Source organism: Talpa occidentalis, unplaced genomic scaffold (assembly GCF_014898055.3).
Source record: "Talpa occidentalis isolate TD23 unplaced genomic scaffold, MPIMG_talOcc4v2.1 talOcc4.10, whole genome shotgun sequence".
Taxonomy (NCBI): domain Eukaryota; kingdom Metazoa; phylum Chordata; class Mammalia; order Eulipotyphla; family Talpidae; genus Talpa; species Talpa occidentalis.
This window is the reverse complement of record NW_023600993.1, coordinates 82,856,493-82,879,832: the sequence shown is the minus strand read 5'-3', so window position 1 is coordinate 82,879,832 and position 23,340 is coordinate 82,856,493. Positions and strand designations below refer to the sequence as shown.

At 43.5% G+C, this 23,340-nt stretch overlaps 1 protein-coding gene across 4 annotated transcripts in view; it reads right to left on the bottom strand.

Annotated features, from left to right (window-relative positions):
- The window catches only part of SLC23A2 (solute carrier family 23 member 2), a 107,061-nt gene that overhangs the window by 46,011 nt on the left and 37,710 nt on the right, over positions 1 to 23,340 (bottom strand). For all 4 annotated transcript variants that reach the window (XM_037495102.2, XM_037495082.2, XM_037495091.2 and 1 more), the window contains one exon: positions 10,598 to 10,856. In XM_037495102.2, the coding sequence (XP_037350999.1) occupies positions 10,598 to 10,705 (108 nt within the window). In that variant the 5' untranslated portion in view covers positions 10,706 to 10,856. The remainder of the gene's footprint in view (positions 1 to 10,597; positions 10,857 to 23,340) is intronic.

Below are 23,340 nucleotides of genomic sequence, written 5' to 3'. Positions count from 1 at the left end.
GTGGGAAGAGTATAAGGGACTATGGTGATGGCGCACAGGTGAACTGGTGGTAGAAATTCTATGGGTACTACACCTGAGATAAGAAAGCAAACACTGTAATAAAATGAACAATGATGTAAAATATATATAAATGAAAAAATAATACATAAATAAAAAGATCCTGAGTCAGGCAATAGCTTTTTACGCAAGGCAACTGGATTTGTGGCCTTTGCTTGCCTTCAAAACAAGCTGCCACACCCCACGCACCTCTGGCCTGTACCCCAGTTCTTATATGTATAAATAAATGAATCTTTAAAACAAACAAACAAACCGGGGCCTCCCTGGTGGCGCAGCGGGTTGAGTGCAGTGCTGTGAAGCTGTCCACAGCCTCCGAGGTGCAGGTTCAATCCCAGCCGGCCATGGAGATTCCCACATGGCACGGCAGACCTCTCCTGTCATGCCCACTGATCCCCTCAGTAGAAATATTTCGGTCTTTCTGCCTGTTCTGCTTCTCACTCTGTCCCTGGTGGATTCTCTCATCCTCCCGCGCCTCTGGCCTGCACCCCAGTGCTAGCATAAATCTTTATTTTTTTTAAATGTTAAAAAGATTTATTTATTTATACAGGAACGGGGGTACAGGCCAGATGTGTGGGACGATGAGAGGATTCACCAGAGACAGAGCCAGGAACAGAACAGGCAAACTGACTGAAATACACTGCTGAGGGGAGCAGCGGGCATGACAGGAGAGGTCTGCTGCACCCTGTGGGTTGCTCCGTGGCCAGCAGGGATCCAACCAGCACTGCAGAGGCCGTGGACAGCTTCACAGCAGGGAGACCCATAAATAAATCTTTAAAAAAAAAAAAAAACAACGTACCAGCAGGACACATGTTCCCAGTCAAGTCCAAGTCTGTAACTCAAAAGTCTAACTTATGATGAGAACCAGGCCCCAAGTCTCATTATCACAGCACTTGACCCCTGAAGAGCCAAAATGTACACACACTCACAACAATCCCTGCTAAAACAATGTCAGTCACTAAATCAGAAAAACCCAGATCCCAGCCTCCCCTGGTTGAGCGCCGCGCTGTGAAGCTGTCCGCAGCCTCTGCAGCGCCATTTCGATCCCAGCCGGCCAGCGAGGGTCCCACATGGCGCGGCAGACCTCTCCTGTCTCGCAAGCTGCTCCCCTCAGCAGTGTATTTCATCAGTCTGCCTGTTCTGCTCCCCGCTCTGTCTCTGGTGAATCCTCTCACCCTCCCACAACTCTGGCCTTTACCCCAGCCATTGTATAAATTAAAAAAAACAAACAAACAAACAAAAAAAAACAGATGCAATTCAAAGGCCTGTCCTAGCTGACACTGAGCCTTGCCTTGCTTTGTCTCTGGCTGCTGCAGTGACTGCTTTTTAGGGGCGGGGCTTCTTTTCAAGGGATGAAAATGTTTTGGAACCAGGCAGAGGTGAAAGTTGTGAAACTGGATGTGGCAAGTGTCCCGAATCGCTCACTTTCAAATGGTTAGTCCTCTTGTGTGAATTTCACTTCAATAATTTTTAAAAGACGATCTCAAAGAACAAATCTGGGGAGGTTATAGAGAAACAGGACCCTGGTACACTGTTGGTGGGACTGGTCCAGCCTCTATGGACTGTTATGGAGGGTCCTCAAAATTAAAAATAGAGGGCCTCCCCAGTGGCACAGCAGGTTGAGCGCAGCGCTGTGAAGCTGTCCACAGCCACTGCAGTGCCGGTTCGATTCTCGGCTGGCCAGGGAGAAACCCACATGGCATGGCAGACCTCTCCTGTCTCGCCCACTGCTCCCCTCAGCAGTGTCTTCAGTCCATCTGCCTGTTCGGCTCCCTGCTCTGTCTCTGATGAATTCTCTCACCCTCCTGTGCCTCTGACTATACCCCAGTTCTTGTATAAATAAATAAATTAAAAATATGTATATTAAAAATAGACCTATCACAGACAGGCAATTGCACTACTAGGTATCTATCCGAAGAATGCAAAAACAATTAGAAGAGATACATGCACTCCTCTGTTCATTGCAGCATTTATTTACAAGAGCCAAGATAATGGAATCAGCCCAAGTGAGCCCCACCCCGCCCCCCCAGGACAGATGAGTGGATTAAGATGATATGGTACAGAGCTGAGGGATTCATGAGGGGAAAGGGAGGGAGAAGGGGAAGGGGGAAAAAAACTGGGTGAGGGGGGAGAGCACAACAGACTGATACCGGAACTGTAGGTTTCCAGGCCTAATCTCCTAGCCAGGAATGGATCCCAGGCTGCAGTGGCAGCACTGAGTCCCAGCCTCTAGGCCACCACGGGCTGGCTGGGAGACTAGGCCTGAAAACCTGTAATTCCGGTGTCAGTGAGTGCCACCTTCATTCCCAGAGGGAGGAGATCATACAACTTCTCTCCAAACCCTTGCTCCAGCACCCCACCAGAGTTCCAGCTGGGAGTGGGAACAAGACTAGAAGGTGGGAGGTTTTGGGGGTTTTTTTCTTGAAAGGTAGGAGGAATCTGGCACCATAGAGGCCAAGGTCACAGGAGTGGGAGGATCACAGAGAGTACTCTCTGACCTGTGTGTCTCCGCTGTGTTTATGGTGATCACCCAAAGAGCAGAACATAAGTTACTTTTATTAAAAAACTAGTATTTTTGAGCCTCCCTGGTGGTACAAAGGGTTAAGATGCAACCTATGAAGCTAGCCGCAGCCACTGCAACACGAGTTCAATCCCTGGCCGGCCAGGGAGCAACCCACATGGCGCAGCAGACCTCTCCTGACTTGCCCACTGCTCCCCTCAGCAGTGTATTTCAGTCAGTCTGCCCGTTCTGTTCCCGGCTCTGTCTCTAGGGAATCCTCTCGGCCCCCACAACTCTGGCCTGTACCCCAGTTCTTGTATGCACAAAGAAATTTTTTTTAAAAAACTAGTATTTTTCCCTTGGTTTATTAAATTAGCCATTCTGATGGTCTATTTTTTTAAACATGAAATTTAATTTAAAAATCAAACGTTAAAATCAGTTCTTTGGCGAAGGCATTTAACCTTTTTTATGAGAAAAGACTAAAAAATATTACTGATACTATCAAAACTTCACATTTTTGAACCTCTATTATTTCAATTGGGAAAATAAAAAATGTCTTGGAAAGTTTCCTAAACTTAATGAAGACAGGTTCTCTTGTGTTATTTTATTGAAGATTTATTTTTATTTATACAAGAACCAGGGTACAGGCCAGATGCGTGGAAGGGTGAGAGGACTACCCGAGACAGAGCAGGGAACAGAACGGGCAGACTGAAGAAACACACTGCTGAGGGGAGCAGCGGGCAAGACAGGAGAGGTCTGCTCTCCATGTGGGTTGCTCTGAGACTGGCGGGGATCGAACCAGCACTGCAGAGGCTGTGGACAGCTTCACAGTGTGGCGCTCAACCGCCTGCATCACCAGGGAGGCCCTCTCTCTTGTGTTATTAACAGCTTCGTGCATAGAGGGAAATTGTGGCATCTTTTACCTCAGGAACTTGATAATGTTTTTACTGAAAATATTAGATTATTTAAAATCTTTTGGGAACAGAATGTCCTTTCTCTCCCCCAAAACTACTTGAAACCAAACTTATGGCTTAAATTTTTTTTTCCTCTAAACTAATATTATCCAATCACTCAATCAGGTCTGAAATCAGGTTTTGTCTGCCTAAATTTATCCAGATGACTGTCTCCATTATGCATGGCCATGCTGCCCTCGGGTGAGGGAGTGTGTCTGTTGCTCAATAAATATAATCTTCCTTGCTCAAGGTTTTTATTTCTACTAACACAGTAATGCTTAAGCATTTGTTTCTAAACAGCAATCCTGAGATGTCAAATGTACAAGCAGGAGTAACAGCCTCAGACCGTCAAACTGAATGTCACAGCAATCAATGTCTGCTTAAACTGACAGCTGAATGAGTGTATTCCTCAAACAGGAATTAGTGACTCAGACAATGGACCCCTGGAAGCAAAGAGCACAAGTATCTGCAAAGCCTTTTGTCCTCATCAGAGTTCAGAACAAAACTTATCACCTCTTGGGATCTGGTAAAATTTACCCACCTTTGTCGTTGTGTCTGGTAGCTAAGTGAACTATTGTATACTAAAACAATCATTTTTAGAGTTAGCAATAGTCTTCCCAAACTAATGGCTTTGTATTCTCTTAATAAAAAGATAACACTAGTCTTACCTTTCCTATATACACACACACTCGATTATTTTCTCTGCTAATCATATCTGGTCTACATAAGGAATAAAGATCTCAAGATTAGTGTTTCTTAGCCTTTAACTCAGTACCCTTTTAAGTGAACATAAAAATTTTCCACCTACCTTTGATATTAATTGAAATTTCAAAATAAACTACCATGAAAAAGAAATCAAACTGAGTATAATCCAACATATACTAAACATTCAGAATTTGTCAATCACAGGTATGACACACCAAAATGTTTTCTTACTACTTTCATTTCATTCTGACAACACATTTGCACCATGAAGGCTGCAGTGAAATATGGATGCTTTAAAACATGTAAAATGGGAAGTGGGGAGGGGAGAATGACTGGGTAATTACTGCCACGCAATCTCCACGTTACTGAGAGCAGTACGGAAAAGGAATTCTCTTGTACCCTTCCCTCGACAAAGATTCTACGGGTCTGGCCTCACACAAACATAAGAGATAATCAGTCAAGTCGCTCGCTGATCGACTTTGCAAACCAGCTCAAAAGAACGTAACTGCAGCAGTTCTTATTTTATGACCATTCGTAGCAAATCGTGCTCATCTCAACTATTAGATGGACATTTTGTATTACTAATATCTCCCATTTAAAACTACCGAGACTATTCAAACTAAAAGTAAGCTGCCATGTGAAAAAAAAAAAAAAGATCTATCTGAAACCTCAAAACCAGAGCAGAAAAATTAAGAGTATCAAAAACTCTAGAAAGAAGAGGTCAGGAAAAGAATTCCATCATAAACATAAAACTCTTCATTTGCATCCCATCTTTTCAATGTTTTTACATCAAAGCACATATTGGCATATTCCTTTTCAAAAAATTTTTTGCCAACTTACACACTTTTTAACAGAAAAGTCTGCTCATCTTGGCTGTTCGATCTTAAGCTGTCAAGAGCATCCTCTCCCCTAAATCATGGCCACCATGCAATAGACTGCAACTGTTATCTTACAGAAAATGGGGAATTGCACCAATTCTCTGGGCAGGCTCCAGGAAGCACTCATCCTCAGACCCCTCTCAAAATCGCACATTGTTGATCCCAAGATCTATTTATCCTTAAAGAAAGAGAACATCTTCCAAGGCAACTATTATTACCATCCAAGACTTCGGACTTTTAGATCTAATGGCTCCAAGCTCTCAATTTAGGACCAAAGCAGAAGGAACAGTGCAGCACCTGGTACTAACATCCTAAGGACAGGTTCTAGGCATCTTTGCTCAGTCCTTAAAATATAACTATTTGCGCTAAAATAAAATAGTTAAAAAAATTAAAAAGAAAAATCTTATGCCTTCTTTTCACTGCTGAGATGGAGCATAAGGAGCGCATCATAAGTCAGTAAAATGCTTCCTAAAAATGTTACCAGTGCTGATTTTTTAAAATCTCATATGGGAAGAAATCAGTTTCCATAAACAAAACACCTAAAGAGAAAAGGAATAAATCCAAACATACAGGAAGAATAAGTACAATAAATAACAACAGTTTGTAAATAAATAAGGAGAGACATGCAAAGCCCCAAGATTCACAAATTACATCATCTGATCAGAATTATTAAATAGGAGGAATAAATATACAAGAGGAACATAGCAAAAGACCTCCTTATCCCACAAGAATTTTGTTATGCCAATTTGTGTGCTTTTAAAGGCAGCTGGGGTGTGTAATAAGGGTGAATGAAACGCTGCATGGCAAGAAATTAGAACCAGAAAAACACAGCCAGAAGTCTTGAAGAACTGCCATGCCCTAAGGACACTGGCCGGAAGTACAGCCAGGAAAAGGCGGTGTGTTTGCTCTGCGGTTCTCCTATGTTGGTAGCTCTCCTGAAGGGGCATCCAGGGGGAACCAAGTTCATAGCCTGAACTAACCATTGGCAAAGGCCCATCCGAACACAGAGTGTTGTTCCAGGACACGCTCACCCCACTGCCAAGTTCAGAGCTGGGCAAAGTGTTTAGGGTTGCTTAAGTTTTTGTGTCTTTTGCTGCTTCCAACAGCCTCTGAGAGAATATTTTAAGTTTCTCTTGGGTTCCAAGAACAGATCATTTGGTCTGGTGCCATCAGGGCTATTGTCGGTCGGGTAGCTTTATTAAGTCCGATTTTATTAAAGAATGGGAAAAATACTCACCAGTGTTCCTACAAATCCATAACTTGTTTCAGCTTCTCCTTGAGTGTGTTCTTCAGAGTCATGTAATGTTAAGAACCTGCAGTGCTCCCTCCCAGTGTGGGGGTCCACACACACACCATTAAACTTCCCACACAATGGTAGTAGGAAGTGGGGACTTCTGAAAGGTTTGGATGAACGTGTGAGGGTAGAGCCCCTATGATGAACTGGTGCCCTTATATGAAGAAGAAACAAGAGAGCGTCCCCTCTCAGCCCTGTGAACACGCAGTGAGAAAGTGAGCTCACCGGCAAGCCAGGAAGAGAACCCTCACCAAGAACCAAAACTGCAACTTCGTTCAACTCCCCAGGCTCCAGAAATGTGAGAAATGCTTGCGGCTTAGGCCCTCGGTCTTCGGTATTTTGTTAAAGCAGCCCAAGCTGACTAACACTCTTTTCTCCTCTTCTAATTGTGCCCTACACTCCAGTTCATGGTCTATAGTATTCTCAGATAGTGCTTCAATATTCCTTAAGCGCAGCCTATGGGGTTATTCCCCTGGTCAAAACCCTTGAAGAGCTTTTTATTGATAGACCAGAATCTAGGCTCTCAACATCCATTCTGAAAAGCCCTATCTTTCTTTACCCTCCTGCCCCTGACTTGGCTCAGGCTGACCCCTTCCTGGGCACTGTTCCTTGACACCATTTCAACATGTCCTAATGTTGCCTCCTTTAGCCTCAAGTCCCATTTCAGCTACCAATGCCTGCAGGACCCAGCTTGGCCAATGGTCCTCTCCCCAGCTCAACTCCCCTAGCCTCTGCCCACTCCTCTTTCTCCCCTGGAATTATATTTTTCACAGAGACATGTTTTAAAGTCAGCCGGAAGTATCTATATTTAAAGCTATCTGAGATGATCTCCTAGGAGTATCTACCCTCCAATCCAAAATATCATTTTCTCAATGCACTGAGAAGCCATGTTATAAGGTAATCAAAACAAGAAAAAGAAAAAGCTGAATCTCCAACTCAGCAAGATGCTCACACTTGACAAGCAGCCAGAGGAACAAGAGGCCAAGCCCCATTTTTAACTCGTTCCCACTAGAGCAGCTGCAAGTGGCCCAATCCCCACCACTCCAATCCCCTTTGGAAGACCATCCCCAAGTATATGTGCCAGAGCCAGAAGGTTATGTACTCCACCTGTCATCAGTGTTATCTTATTGCCTGGCAGTGAGCTTTGCACCCAAGGGCGTCGTGTGATACATCTGTGACACAGCTGGATACTTTGGGCAAATGCCCGCAACTCTCCTCCCCACAGAACCATCAGAAAGGAGAGTTCTAAAGTCACTTTCAGCTCTAGGGCTGTCATTCTATTAAATTAGTAAACAGATCTCCCAAGATCAATGAGGAGCAAGAAGACACAGGCAGATGTCCTAAGAACAGAGGGGCAGTGACCAAAATAATATTAGTTGGGTGATGGACAGAGACCCCTGATCACCTTGCCCCTGTCTGCCAATAAGCAAATCAATCAAAAAGGTCTCCTATCTTAGGGAAACAATTCCTCTAGTGACTAAATACAGGCAGTAGAGTGCTCCTATTATTAAATACTACATTTCAAGATGTTTTCTAACAAAACTTTCTACAACCCCAAATTTCATCACATGAACTATTTCTTTATAAACATCCTTAGATGGGCTTCTTTTGTTTCCCCATCCATTTCATGAGCTCTGGGGGAGCTTGTGTTAACACACTCATGTCCATATTCTTGCTCCAGGCCATACTGAAGCCCCTGTGTGGGCCTCTCCTTCAGCATCTCCCCTCCCAGCAGCCCAAGCCCATGACTCCACCTCGATTACTCTTCTTTTTCTTCCTTCTTTTCAATACTTTTGCAGCCTGACACTAGTGTAAGAAATTCCCTAACTACCCAAAGTATATGCTCTAGCATTAAATCAACTTTATAGTCATACTATAATTATATTCAACTACAGATAATGCCCACATTTCCAGTTCCCATGTCGATAAATGAATCTGGAAATCAATGCTTTGAGGAACACTCCTTCCCAACCCCGCTCTTAAAAAATAATGATAGAGGAAAAAATTACAAAGCAGGCAAGACTGAAGCCAGCCAAGGATTTCCATATACAAGACTGGACTGACATTGGGAGCTGAGGTTCTGGCTGCCAACAGTTCCAGTGGGGAAATGTACTAGGGGGTTCCTCACTCAAAGTGGGGAGCAAACCAAGTTCCAAGCTCAAAGCCGGGGGTGTGGGAGGCAAGTCCTCTCACGTTACGGTCTGTAACGCTGGGGGAGTGAATAAGGCTTCCCCCTCAGACTTGGCCGTGAACTGATCTGGAAAAGGAAAATGCCAGCCCACAGAAATAGAGGAGGTTGTAGGGAGAAAGACAAAGATCTCCAAAGAAACAATCAGAAGAGAACTTCACTCCAGTTAAACAATTGGAAAAACAAATTAGGAAAAAAAGTACATAAGGGTCTTCAATTATTTATACCAAACATTTAAAAATCAACATGTGTCAGAAATAATGAAAAACAAACTGAATAGAGAGAGAGCAAGAATCTCCCCCCCCCAAAATTTGTATAACAACAAAAAATGGGCAGTAATGAGCCAAACAGAAATGTTAGATATAAGAAATAAAATTTATATGTAAAGTATAGTGAATAAAAATTCAACATAAACAAGTGACAAGGATTAGTAAATCAGAAAATAACACTGGGGAGTCCATCTAGAAGGTAGCACTAGAAAAAGATACCCAAATCCTGACAAAGCAGTTAAAGGGAAACAGACGGCTGGGAGGCTCTAGTGTGTAATGCACAGATATTCACTGAAGGTTGAGAGCAAAATACAAAGGCAGAAACCATTCAAGGATCCTCGGTGCATTTAATAAAAGAAAGTGACTACAAGGGAAGAAGAGGAATGCAGAAATAGTGAGTCCAAAAACTGATAAGCATGCCTGTTAATTTACCTGCTAACTGTAAAATATCACAATTTTAATGCTAAAGTAAAGCTCTAGGCCACAATGACAAGACAGGTGGGTGGTGTATCAGCTCCCTGTTCCTCCCAGGGATAAATCCAAGGTATAAAACTTTCCTAATTACTTTTTTTTTTAAGGATTTATTTACTTATGCATACAATAACTGGGGTGTAGACCAGAGGTGCAGGGGGTAAGAGGATTCACCAGAGACAGAGTGGAGGCAGAACAGGCAGATCTACTGAAATACACTGCTGAGGGGAGTGGCGAGTGAGACAGGAGAGGCCTGCTGCGCCATGTGGGTCAGTTCCCTGGCAGGGGATCAAACTCATGCTGCAGTGGCTGCCGGCAGGTTCGTAGTCCTGAGACTTAACCCCTGCGCCATCAGGGAGACTCCTGATCACTTTTCAAAAATGATCTAATTTAAACTTGAAAAACCCACCTCTTCCTCTAGAAGAGGAAGGTCCATTTTGATATTTCACTCTACATGAAGAAAACTATAATGCCAGTTGTAAACCAGCGGAGCACCTCTCTGTGAATGAACAGGGTAAAAAAATCAAAATGTGAATGCAAGCCAGGTAAAGAACTGTACTTAAAATACTGTGCACCTCTTTCTTACCGAGTGATGCCGCAGTGAGGCAAATTCCAGGATTGTGTTTTAAAGAATTCTAGCACAGCATTCTTGCAATTAACCTCATTTCCAATATTAAGAAGAAAAGACCTTGAGGGGACTTCTCCCTAAAGAGTTTCTTTCTTTTTTAAACCAACACTTAGAAGACTTAATACCCTAAGTCATAACCCTACAACTGGAAAAATCCTAGCCTTGAATATAAGGATATTTGTAATCAGTCTTATCTGACTAATTAATACTTACCAGGTAAAAGTACCTCTATCTTGGATGCTGCCGTCATAATACAAAGAATGAACCTTTGGGTTCCAAACAGTAAGTCATTTATCCAACCTCTGACCTTGCAATGTGAGTCTGCAGCTGGGTTACAGGTTATTTCATAAGACCACATCTCTAGAGATAAAATTAAGCTTTCAACATCCTCCCAACACACTAAGCACTAGACCGGCTTTAAAACATCCCTGGTACCTAGCAAGGCTTCTCTCCTGGAGTTATTCCCATCAGGTAACTACAGGCAGGGAGCAGGGCCAAAACCAGAGTCAGCCAACAGCGTTCTCAAAGCCTGTCTCACGTGAAAAGCCTTAACCGTCACTGAAAACAGGAGTATTAAAGCTGATCCTCTGTTGATTCAGTAAGAAAGAAACTAGGTGAGAGTGAGTGAAGAGGAAAGAAAACAAACAATGCTATTACCGGGAGAGTAAAGAAGGTGGGGTGCTTCGCCTCGTCTTCATATTTGCCTTCGGTTGAACTTCCAGCCTCCATGGATTTGGATGTCGTGTTCTTACCAATGCCCATCATTAAGAGAAAGTGAGTGGGTGGAGGTGCACGGAGTGGCTGGAAGGGAAGGCTTATTCAAGCGAGGAGCCCAGGATCAGGGATGGCTCTTCCAGTGCCCTGAGCGCTGGATTCTCAGACAGAGGTGAACCCCTCGAGTGCCATCTCTTAGCACCTAGAAAAAGAGAAAGCATAAATGGAGGTGGGCACAAACATTCAGTCTATAGCATTCAGGCTTCTCTATAATGACTCATAATTGAATCAGAACAAAGAATATAAAACTTTGGCCCCATCCAGATGTTCTACCTACCATAAAAAACCTACCTACCATCTAAAGCACTTATTTCTTAATTGTTAGAAGGGTACCTGAATTTTTAGTGATGTGGTTGTGACTGTTCAGCCCTTGGAAAATTATGATGGCAAGAAGACAGAATATCTGCTTTCTAGCAGTCTCAAGTTTCGGAAAGAACCCAGGATGCACACATGGGAAACAGAAGAACAAGAGCAAACAACTTAACGGCTGTGAACGTATTAAAACCACCTCTGAGTGTTTAATGTCTCATTGCTTTCATTTCCTAAGATTTCCTTCTCACCTATTCTGAATGTACTATCCCTCAGGAGCACTTTTAATTTTTTAACAGCAACTACAGATCTAAATCTAAATATATAAATCTCCTTACATGAAGAGAGAGAGAGAGAGAGAGAGAGAGAGAGAGAGAGAGAGAGAGAGAGAGAGAAAGCAGCCAGGTTACATCAAGGATGCCAACAGCACAAGCACATGATCATGGTGCTTCCTTTAAGGGATACTATGAGTATGAGTTATACTCACTACATTACAATACATTACTTATGCTTTCAAGTCCCCATCATGATTCATTTCCTCATTGAATCTGAATCACCCCCCGGAGAAGGGAACCATCAAAAATGTCAGAATACTGGGATAAAGAATACTAGGGATTTCCGGGGCCTCCCCGGTGGCGCAGCGGTTGAGCGCTGGGTTGCGAAGCTGCCCGCAGCCTCTGCAGCGCCGGTTCGATCCCCGGCTGCTCCCCGGCCACCGGAGGAGGGTCCCACATGGCGCGCAGACCTCTCCTGCCGCCCGCTGCTCCCCTCAGCAGTGTACTTCGGTCCTTCTGCCTGCTCTGCTCCCCTCTCTGGCTCTGGTGAATTCTCTCACCTTCCCGCGCTTCTGACTGTACCCAGTGCTTGTATAAATAAATAAATAAATAAATAAATCTAAAAAAAAAAAAAAAAAAAGAATACTAGGGATTTCCTTGCCATGCACTCTGGTGTAAATCTTATAGCCCAGCACTAGCCAATAGAACTTTCAGCAATGGTGGAATTGTCCTGCACATCTGCCTTGTCCAATCCAAGTGTCAAGCACTGCAGAGATACTGAGCACTTGAAATGTGGCTGGTACAAGGGAGCAACTAAATGTACACCAGTGTCTGGTTTTAATTAAAATTTAGCCACTTGTGGCTAAAGATCAATACTAGTAGACTCAAGATGGATCCTATATGCTCAGAGAAACTGCTGTCATTTAACAAGTACAATGCTTCAAGCTAAGACAATATCTAACCATAAATTAAAAGCAGGAAGCTTCTGAAACAATTCTCTGCTGCTGTATTTGGGTGATGCAAAAGAGAATTAAAAACTTAATTTCAAACAATAGAAGCATGACTTGGACAGTAAAAGTTTCACCCAGAGATTAACAAGCATTGGAGAGTCTGTTTTCAAAGCCTGAGAGGGTACAAAGGATCTCTACAAAGCCTGGCACGTGTACAGCGTAACATGCCCAGGTATGCCTAGATATTTATGACGAAGAAAAGAATACCACAGCAGGTAGGGGTGAGAAGGGACAGAGAACAGTCACTGGCACAGAGAGGAGAATGAGGTCAGATCTTAGCAGCAATTAATTTTCCACCAAGGAAGAATAACCAGCCAAGCCGTCCTGAAAATGTGACAACACATTTACCAGAAGTTTAGAAACACAGGAGGAAAACTCCTGCTAAAGAAATTCTTTTAGGGACACTTTCCATTCAGCAAATACTTTGGATGAGCCAGGGGAAAACAAATGTAAACAAACAGGAGAAATGAATTCTACAAAATTTATAGGGCAAGAAAAAAAAAAATAAAAATTGTCAGAACATTAAGTTGCCCCCATGAACAGTTAAGCGGACACATCAAAATTTTTTGATGTTACTTTTTTGGCTTTAATGTTTATGTACATTTTACATTGTTGTTCAAATCATATCCATGTTTGTGCACGGGTGCCTTGGGGAAGGACAATTTATGGGGACTCAATCTGAGGGGGTGGGGGAAGCAAATATTGTTTAAAAATTAAAAAAATAATAAATTAAAAATAAAGCAAATAAAAATATAGGAACACATAAAAAATTCATATCCATGTTTGTTTAAAACAGTGCTTTCAACCAGGAGAGATACTCCTTTTGGGGGACATCTGGCACTGTCTGGAGACCTCTTCAGTCACCACAACTGGGGAGAGCTGCCAGTACCTAAAGCAGAGGCCAGGTGTGCTGCTAAGCATCCTACAAGGCACAGGGCAATTCCACAATAAAGGATTATCTGACCCAAAATGTCAATAGTCCCAAGGCTGAGAAACCTTGGTCTAAAGATATTTCCTACTTCTCAAAGCACCAAGTGGCTTCCAAGCACAAGCTCATGGCCCTGAGGGATGTGAGTGCCCATGTGGGAAGCAGGGACATGCCTACCAGTAGGCAGAGTGAGGCCCAGGAAGGGAGCAAGTGACTTGAGTAATTTTCCCTTTTCAAGAACAGGAACAAGTGGGTCATTGTATTTTTTCTTATCTTTTGGAGGTGATAGGAGGACCTGCTTTGCTAACAGTTTCAATGCACAGAAGTGATGACTATTATTTAGAGAGAACACTGTGGATATTGCTCAGAGAAACCCTAAAGGCTCTCAAGGCCTTGGATGGTGCATGTAAATTACTTATAATTAACCATTTCCCTGCATTTTTACCTACAGTGTTTTACAACAATATGAAAAAATGAATTCCTAGCAAAGCTGGCAGAGGCAGGAGAGTTTGGTCATCTGCTATGTGGCCACACGTGGATGGCTATTCAGGTGCCTGTGACTAAAAAGGTCCCATCTTTAAAAATCACTGTTGAGACACCCTCCTTGAGCCTAATGCCAACAACAGTTGGCATTCAGTCCTCACAAGAGGGGTTGGCAGTGGACATCAGAAGGAAAGAATGAGCAAGAGGCAGACAAAACCAGGCAGTCAGAGTGAAGGTAACACCCAATGACGCAAAAGCAATGAAAGAATCAGAAGAATACCTTTTAAGTAATTATAATTCAAATCCTCAGTGGGATGCAAGCAAAAGTACTAACTATAAAGAACTAAAAGTCATTCCTGGAAATTAAACACGGCTGCCAAAATAAATCTCTTGGTAGGCATATGACTAGGAGCCAAACTTGTAAATAATTGGAGTAATTTCACAAATGGCTGTCAGAGCAAGAAGAACCACTATCTGTATAAGAGGGGTTTCCATAGTCAATGGTGGGACACATGGGTAGCAGCAAGTCAAAGGAAAACAGACAAAAATATCCTTATACCAAAGACAAAATTCAAACAAGTGCTGGGGGAGGGATAATGAAAAAAGACACCACTGACACAGCCTGGTAAAATGTCTGAATTTTTTTTAAGATTTTATTTATTTATGCATACAATAACTGGGGTGTAGGCCAGAGGATTCACCAGAGATAGAGTGGGGAGCAGAACAGGAGGATCTACTGAAATACACTGCTGAGGAGGGTAATGGGTGTGTCAGGAGAGGTCTGCTACATCATGTGGGTTAGCTCCCTGGCTGGGGATCAAACTCATCCAGCAGTGGCTGGTGATAGCTCGATAGCACTGAGACTTAACCCCTACACCACCTCTCATCTAATGCTGGGGGTGGGGTGGGGGTGGGGGGTGCAGCAGAAACATTTCTAGCATTCTGAGAGGAAAGCAAGCAGACCCTGAAATTCTACTCCAAAGAATCTCAAGTGGTACACACTCTTTGACACCCACCATTAGTTATGCCATCATGTAACACATCTCCTGATTCTTCAGAACCATGCTGTTTAGTAGTGAAATGAAGTCCCACTGTAGACATCACAACTCTGCTGATGGTCATTTTGGGGAACATAAGCATAACAATTATAAATAGGGTCTCCCTGGTGGCACAGGAGTTAAAGTCTCAGGGCTATCAAGCTATTGCCAGCCACTGCTTCATGAGTTTGATCCCCGGCCAGGAAGCTAACCCACATGGCATAGCAGACCTCTCCTGTCTCACCTGCTGCTCCCCTCAGCAGTGTATTTCAGTAGATCTGCCTGATCTGCTCCCCACTCTGTCTCTTGTGAATCCTCTCACCCACATATACCTTTGTCCTACACCCTAGTTCTTATATGCATATATAAAAATATCTCTTTTTTAAAAATTATAAATAATTGTGGCATGGAACAGACCCCTTGCACAATCAATCCCTTGAAGTGGAGGCTCTGAAGAAATTAAAGGGTTAGGAGGTTTCCAAGGCTCTAGAGACATTACACAAAATTCTCTTCCAGGAAGACTCGCCCCAATTGGCAGTCCAACCAACAATGAATTTGTCCATCTCATCTGTCTGACAGTCCTCATATAAATCTGTGCCAGCGGATCATTTCAGAGATTTTATGATGTGTTGTTTCATGTGTTTTTCATGTCTGTCTGCAATAACAGACTCTTTCATGGTTTTGTCTTCTTATCCCACCCCTTTGCCTAATTTCTATAATGCTTTCAAATGTTATTTTTTAAAGGATAGTACTCTTAATTCTTTGTTAAATTTGATGTAAATAACTCACTCCACATTTTGTTTGCTCGTGAATTTTATGATTTTTTAGAATTTTCATTTTTATGTAATCAAATCCATCAATCTTCTACACAGTCATGGTCTGTCATCAGCTTCCCAAATCTGAAGATCTGTATTACTGCATGACAATGGACACATGTAAAAACACAATCTACCTTAAAGTCGTGACAGACCTTTGCCTCAACCAGCAGGAGCTTCCGTTTTTCCACCCCCCCACAGGATATGACAAAGAGTGAAACATCGCTAGAGATTTACAAGACTGAGCCATACAGTCCCTTTGAGAGGTATCTGTGTTCTCTACCCAGCCCCGTTACCATCAGCATGTCTGCAGAGCTCCCACATTTGTATTCATCATCCATATTAACCCTCAGGAGAAATGATAGGCCTTTTGGGCCTCCCCTGGTGCCGCAGCGGTTGAGCACTGGGTTTGCGAGGCTGCCCACAGCCTCTGTAGTGCCAGTTCAATCCCCGGCCACCGGTGAGGGTCCCACCAAAAAAATAAAAATAAAAAAAATAAAAAATTGATAGGCCTTTTTAATGTAGAATATTGTAATACAGCTTCAACCACAGGGCATATGTCCTAAGACCCCCAGTGGATGCCTGAAACTGCAAACAGTACCAAACCCTAAAGATTTTTTTCCTACACATACATACCTATAATAAAGTTTAATCTATAAATTACATATAGAGACCAACAAATAGAATTCTAACAATATATTGTAATAAAAATTATACAAATGTTCTCTCTTAAAATCTCTTACTGTACATAGTGTTTTCAGACCATGTTGGGCCACAGGTAACTGAAAGTGCGGCAAGTGTGACTGCAGGAAAGGGAGGATTTCTGTACATTTCCTCTCCTGGATTAACTTCATCTTGGTATTTCAGACCTATAGGGTCCACTGCAGCAGCCAGGACCTCCCACAGCCCCCATCACCAGTAACAAAGGGGACAATACCTCCCCCTTGGGAGACCACTTTCTGTTAAGTGCTCTATACCCCATTTATCTGTATCCTAAACATTTATCTGATTCACAAGCTAGACGGGAGGGACCCACCAGTTCTCCGGCCTGGCCGCCTTACAGAGCAGCAGCCTTTGCATTCTGAACAGACAGACCCAAGTGAGCACAAGACAGAAAGGGCCCCAAAAAAGTGCTAGGCATGATGCCCCACAAAGACTTCCAGACAGAGCATGGCAGAGCCTTTGTCAGTTCAGACAAGTAGAGGGCAGGAGGATGGGAGAAAACAGTGAATGCTGAACACAGGAACATGTCCTCGGAAGCCTGAAAATGATAGAGCATTCCATAGCCAAGTACTCCACCGAGATAAGACAGCCTCAAGGCCAGAAACCAGGCACCAACCTGCGATCAGAGTTTCGTCCATGTGGTCTGAACTTCAGTGTGGGGAATGTCAAGGTTAGGAGGTAAAAGACAGCAAAAACAGGGTCCAGGGAAGGCAGAGTGGGGTTTAGGGTCTGTGTCAGAATTTATGTTAAAACTGAAGGCAAACCCAGGCCTCCCCGGTGGCACAGCAGGTTGAGAGCCGTGTTGTGAAGCTGTCCGCAGCCTCGGCAGTGCAGGTTTGATCCTGGCAGACCAGGGGAGATACCCACATGGTGCCGCAGACCTCTCCTGCCTCACCCGCTGCTCCCCTCAGCAGTGTATTTCTGTTGTCTGCCTGTTCTGCTCCCTGCTCTGTCTCTAGTGAATCCTCTCACCCTCCCATGCCTCTGTCCTGTACCCCAGCTCTTGTATAAAAATAAACAAATTTAAAAAAAAAAAAAAAAAAAAAACTAAAGGCAAACCCCTCCCAGGGAATCTGACACTGGAGCAAACTTGCCTACCCAGTCCCCCTATCACCTTTCTTTCTACCCCTGCAAAGAGGTAAGACCAGTCTCTTTTCTTGCCCCTGACCACATGACAAGGGAAAATGAAAGTGGTGACGACAACACAAGACAGTAGTAACACTTCCCAGGGAAGTGCCTACGTGTATGAGATGCATCTCTCTGCTCACCCTATAAAAGGCAGTTCTTCTCCCCGTAAGCATATTACTTATTTGTACATTAGCGCCACAAAAGTGAAAACTGAGCTTCACAGAAGTAACTTGCCAAAGGATAAGCAGCTTTAAGCAGTAGAGCAGGATTCGGGCTTTAATCTGTATTTTTCACCTGCCCCAACGTCTGTTTATACAAGAAAGACATAAAACTGTCCTTTGAAAGCTCAGTTTACAGCCGAACTCCCTGAGCAGAGTGAACACAGCCCAGCTGTCAGCACTGGCCCCATCTCACTGGCTGGGTTTTATCCTCCTTGTGATTTTGAGGGAGCCCCTTTCTCCAGGGCTGAAGCCCATCCCGCTCAGACCTGGACTCCCAAGTCTGTCCACCTCTATCTCCCTGCAACTCAAGCCCGCATCAGCTCATCAAAAGCACAACAGCCTCTCAGCCCATTTCTTATTCCATCCTGGTGGTTCTGCCACTTGTCCATCCTGCAGCCAGCAGGCTATGGCTATCAGGCATGTGGAATGTGTGCTGATTCTCCTGAGAACAAGACCAAATTCTTTAATGAGGCTGCACAGTCACCGTGAAGCTGGTCCTTACTGTGCTGTTATGGTTTTCAGTTCTTGAAGGTGCCAGGTCCTCCTCTAGACCTTCAAACACACGCACCCTTCCCCTCACCTTTCCACAGGGCTAACTCCCACCAGCACTATTGCAAACACACTTCATGGGAGCAGCTGGAACCACCAAGGTGGCCCTAACACAGCAAGATAACATCTGCCTATCTAGCCAGACAGCTGCAGAGCAAGAGACCGTGCTGGCTTTTTGTTTCAATACTAACTCTACAAAAGTAGAGCTCCTAGTGCTGAACTTGGCACATATAGTAAGGGCTCCCCAAAATTTGTGTTCCAAGTGTCTTTTAAAAAAATGTTTGATATAGGGCCTCCTTGGTGGCGCAGGTGATTGAGTGCAGCGTTGTGAAGCTGTCCACAGACTATGCAGCGCGGGTTCCATCCCCGCCAGCTGGGGAGATTCCCACATGGCACAGCAGACCTCTCCTTGTCTCACCCACTGCTCCCCTCAGCAGTGTCTTTCAGTAGATCTGCCTGTTCTGTTCCCCACTCTGTCTCTGGTGAATCCTCTCACCCTTCCACATATCTGGCCTGTACCCCAGTTCTTTATGCATGCATAAATAAATCTTTTTTAAAAAGTGCCTGATATAGTATTACAGTCATTTTTAATGCACTTACCAAATTAGGTAAGGAAATTAACGGCCAACAGCAAACACATCTGTGATACGGCAGTCACTGATGTCAGGGACAAACCAAGGTGAGGATGTCACTGCTATGATTCAACTGACAGGTGAGGGAAGTGTTTGAAAGGAAGACATGTTCACCCTCTATTATGTAAGGAACTGGTGAAAAAAGTGTGTACGACAGTCCCCGCCTTAGCCACGGTTTCACTTTCTGGTTTCAGTTACCAGCAGTCAATCAGGGCCTGAAAGTATTTTGTACAATCAGATACAATCCCTCATGGCTTATGACATTTCAGCTGACAGGCCTCATGTTTGGGCTGTGGTCCCAGCAGGCCATGCCATACAGTCTTGGAGTGTGGTCAGCAGGAGATCCCATCTGCATCTGTGAAATTATACTTTGAGGTTCACATAGGGAGGAATCACCTACTAACAAATTTCTTAGAAAGTGTCTCTGTCATTGATGGTCTCGGGAATGTATTTTGAATGAAAAATCACATTCACAAGCCTTTTACTAACGTACATTGCTGTAAGTGCTCCACTTTATTACTGGTTATTGTTGTAAATCTCTCACTGTGCCTAATTTACAAGTTAAACATCACAGGCATATGTGCATTGGGAAACACATAGCACATACAGTGCTCAGTATTAGCCACAGTTTCAGGCCGCCAACAGGGGTCTTGGAATGTTTCCCCTGGATAAGGGGCACCACTGCACGTTACGCTGTGTGAAATAAGACCAGTCACAGAAGGACAAATGCCACATGATCCCAGAAAACGAGGTACCTAAAATAGAATAGTAGTTGCCAGGGAGCAGGGGGAAGAGGAAGTGGGGAGTTACTATTCAACTGACATAAAGTTTGTTATGCAACATTCTGGAGTTCTGTGCAAAATCACGCCTTCAGTTAACAACACTGGCTTGCACACTTAAAAGACTTAAGAGGGTAAATCTCATGATAAATGTTCCTACAGCAGTAAAAATAGAAGGTACCAATGTTTTACAAGACACTTAGTTGAAACAAAGGCAACTTAAACAATGGAAAAAACCAGTATACATTAGTAACATATTGTATATGTGTGGACACATGCATATACTGCCAAAATGTTGGCTTATTTTCTTTTTATTCCTCTATATTTTCTAAATATGCTTACTTAACAATGAAAGATATCCCCCCTTTCTCCCCCAAGAGCCTGGAGTGTCCACATCCACACCTGGTTCTTCCCTACTATTAAAGTCAAATCCAGGAACGGGTCCCCCTTAACACTGCTCAGCTCTTTCCATTGAGAGGTCAGGACATTGCTCCACAGTTAGAAGACAGTGCAGGATGAAGTTCTCATGTTGAAAGCTATAAAATAACTTTTTTTTTTAAGATTTATTTTTTATTTATTTATACAAGCATTGGGTACAGTCAGAAACACGGGAGGGTGAGAGAATTCACCAGAGCCAGAGCGGGGAGAAGAGCAGGCAGCAGGAGAGGTCTGCGCGCCATGTGGGACCCTCCTCCGGCGGCCAGGGAACAGCTGGGGATCGAACCGGCACTGCAGAGGCTGCGGGCAGCTTCGGGCAGCTTCGCAACCCAGCGCTCAACCGCTGCGCCACCGGGGAGGCCCTATGAAATAACTTTTGTACGGCCTCCCTGGTGGCGCAAGGCATGTGTGCTTCTTGGAATCACAACCTATGAAGCTATTTACAGCCACTGCAGCATGAGTTCGATCCCTGGCCGGCCAGGGCACATTCCACATAGCGCAGCACACCTCTCCTGACTCACCAGCTACTCGCTCCCCTCAGCAGTGTATTTCAGTTGATCTGCCTGTTCTGTTCCCCACTCTGTCTCTGGTGAATCCTCTTACCTCCTGACCCTCTGGTCTGTACCCCAGTTCTTATATGCATAAATAAATAAACCTTAAAAAAAAAGAGAGAATAACTTTTGTAGTCAGAAGAGAGTTCTGTAAATTCCACTTAGCAGATAAAGGGGGCAACTGGGACAAAAAAGTGTACCAATAATTAAGGCTACCCCAAAGAAGTGGTCCTCAACTCTGACTCCACGTGGGACCCATCTAGGAACTTTAATAATACTGCTGCCTCCTCCCCACTCCACGGAATAGGCCCAGGCAGCCTGAATGTCTGGTTGTGCTAAACCTGCCCTGCAGCCAGTTAAAATCACTACCTTAGAGTGAGCAGGAAACCATCACAGACTTAAAAAATAAAAAGATTTCAGTCAACCTCAAAGTCAACATAAGCCTGACAGTGGAAAAGCAGTCACCTGGTAAATTACACTATGAGCAAGTACTAAAGTAATATATTTGGTTCTTTCACAAACGTCCTTCTATTCCCTAATGACTAAACCACCAGCACTCCAGCCACCAGTAATTATGCACAAATGTAGAATTACTGCTTTTAATTGGTAGTTATTTTTTTAGCTACTCAGCCAGTGATCATTTCTCCCTTGTACAGGAATCAGTGTTAATTCTCTCACTGTGGCTTACCATGGCTACCTGATTTGGCAGTAGGGTGGTAATGTCCAAACTGAGGATTTAAGGACTGAGCTGCTCCTGGAATTAAATATCAGGATCTTTTCTGCTTCTTGGAAGCACAACCAAGTTCTAAGAAAAAGTGTTCTCCCATCACTGGCACCTAACAGTCCCTACCATACAATATGCAGAGCACTCGGAGGCTGAATGAATCAATCACGAAGTCCTCCCAAAGGGCAGAATCCCCAAGTGTACAATTAATCTTTATATTCCCAACTCTTAGCACAGAATACTCAATAAATGATGAGACACACATTTACCCCAAATAAATGGCATTTAATATTACATCAAAAACACAACCATGGCAATATAGTTCTTTTGGTCTACACACAAAAACCAGAATGATACAAGAGAATACAAATCAGTGATTCATGTGCCCAAAACTCAGGTGGAAAACTTATTAAAATACAGATTTCTTCCATATAGATACTTGTAAATAAAAGTGCAGAGCTGTTATAATAGTCTCAAGCTCAAGACACTCAAAAGTCCATGCACAGAAGAATGGATAAACATGCCAAAGTGGTCCAATACAAAGACAGCAGCAATTGAAAGGAAGCAACAGTGTACGTAACCACTTGGAGGAATCCTACACCTATTGTGTCAGGTCAAACCAGGGGGGAAGGGGATGACCTGGTTTGTGAGTCCTCACCCACGCATTTAAGAACACAAGACAAGACCCCAAAGTAGATTTACACTGGGGGAAGAAGAGAGAGAAAAGAGAGAAGAAATTGATTGGTCAGCACATGGCAAGATGCTGTCATTGCTACCAGCACTCCAGGGTGAAAGCGGAAGTCAAAAAAGAGAGTGGCTGACCTGTGTGGTCTTTTTAAGGTCAACCTGACAGCTCCACTCCACCCCCTAGTTCCCAGGAGGCCCTGTCCAGGGTGTCAGGGAGTGGATCCAGAAATTTTTCACCATCAAGTTTAGATGAGCATCACCCGCCAACTAGCAGGTCACGACTCACTGTTGCTCTTCAGTTGAAAGAAGCCAGACACAAGACCTGATTTTCTACAGACAAAACTAATCCTCAGTGGTAGGAAGCAGATGGTGATCTAGAGCAGGAGTTGAAGGATTCCCAAAGAAAAGAAGCCTTTGCTATCACAAATCTCGGTTGTGATTCTGGTAAACTGTAACTCAAAATGAAGTAGATTTTAGAAAAAAAATTTTTTATAGCTCCTATTGTTCCACCTACTTAAAAATGTCCCTTCCTCCAAGTTCTGACCCCATGATTGCACGGAGGCTGGCTGGAACCTCGCTAAACAAATGCACTGATGTTCTGACACTAGTGACACTCAGGTTACCCATACCTTTGGGTGGGAAACCTGGGGTTGATAAAGCTGTTTCCTCTACCAGCATAATTGTAACTAGCCGGGTAAAAATATGACTAAGAAGGAAGACTTTGGGATAAGGAAACTCAAAACCTCTGCTCGCCAACTGGTAGTTTGGTCCTTACCAAGACACAAACAAGAGCTTTCAGAGCTGGCCAGGTTCAATGATGAAGCACATTTCAAAAGCCAATCATGGCTCTCTGCTTAAATCCCATCATTAGGGGATTATCGTTGAACAATGGCTGCTCCATTAAATTCTGTTAAATGCTAACATTTGACCTAGAGGCTTTTAAACCAGGCCAAAAAAAAACACACAACTCATTGGAACAAATATCCTCAACTTGTATAAAGTCCCGCTTTAGGGAGTTTACAAGTCTGACTAATCCTAGTTATCATTATTTCATTTAAGCAGCATGAATGAAGCTGTAAGGAGTGGTTATTATTTGATCTTGTGATGACAGCTCATGCTCACAGGATAAAACTGGAAAAAACCCCATCATTTAACAGGCTTTTCCATAAACATTTCCTAAGAACTTTTGCTCTTATTTTTTAAACTGCCCAGTCATGACCCACTAGAGGCCATGAAATCAAATTAGTGGATCTTGACAAGAATTTATGAAACAATGAAAGAGGTAAAGTTTCAAGGTAAAAACACCCTAGTGTGAGTCAGTCAAAAAAGTCTAGTTA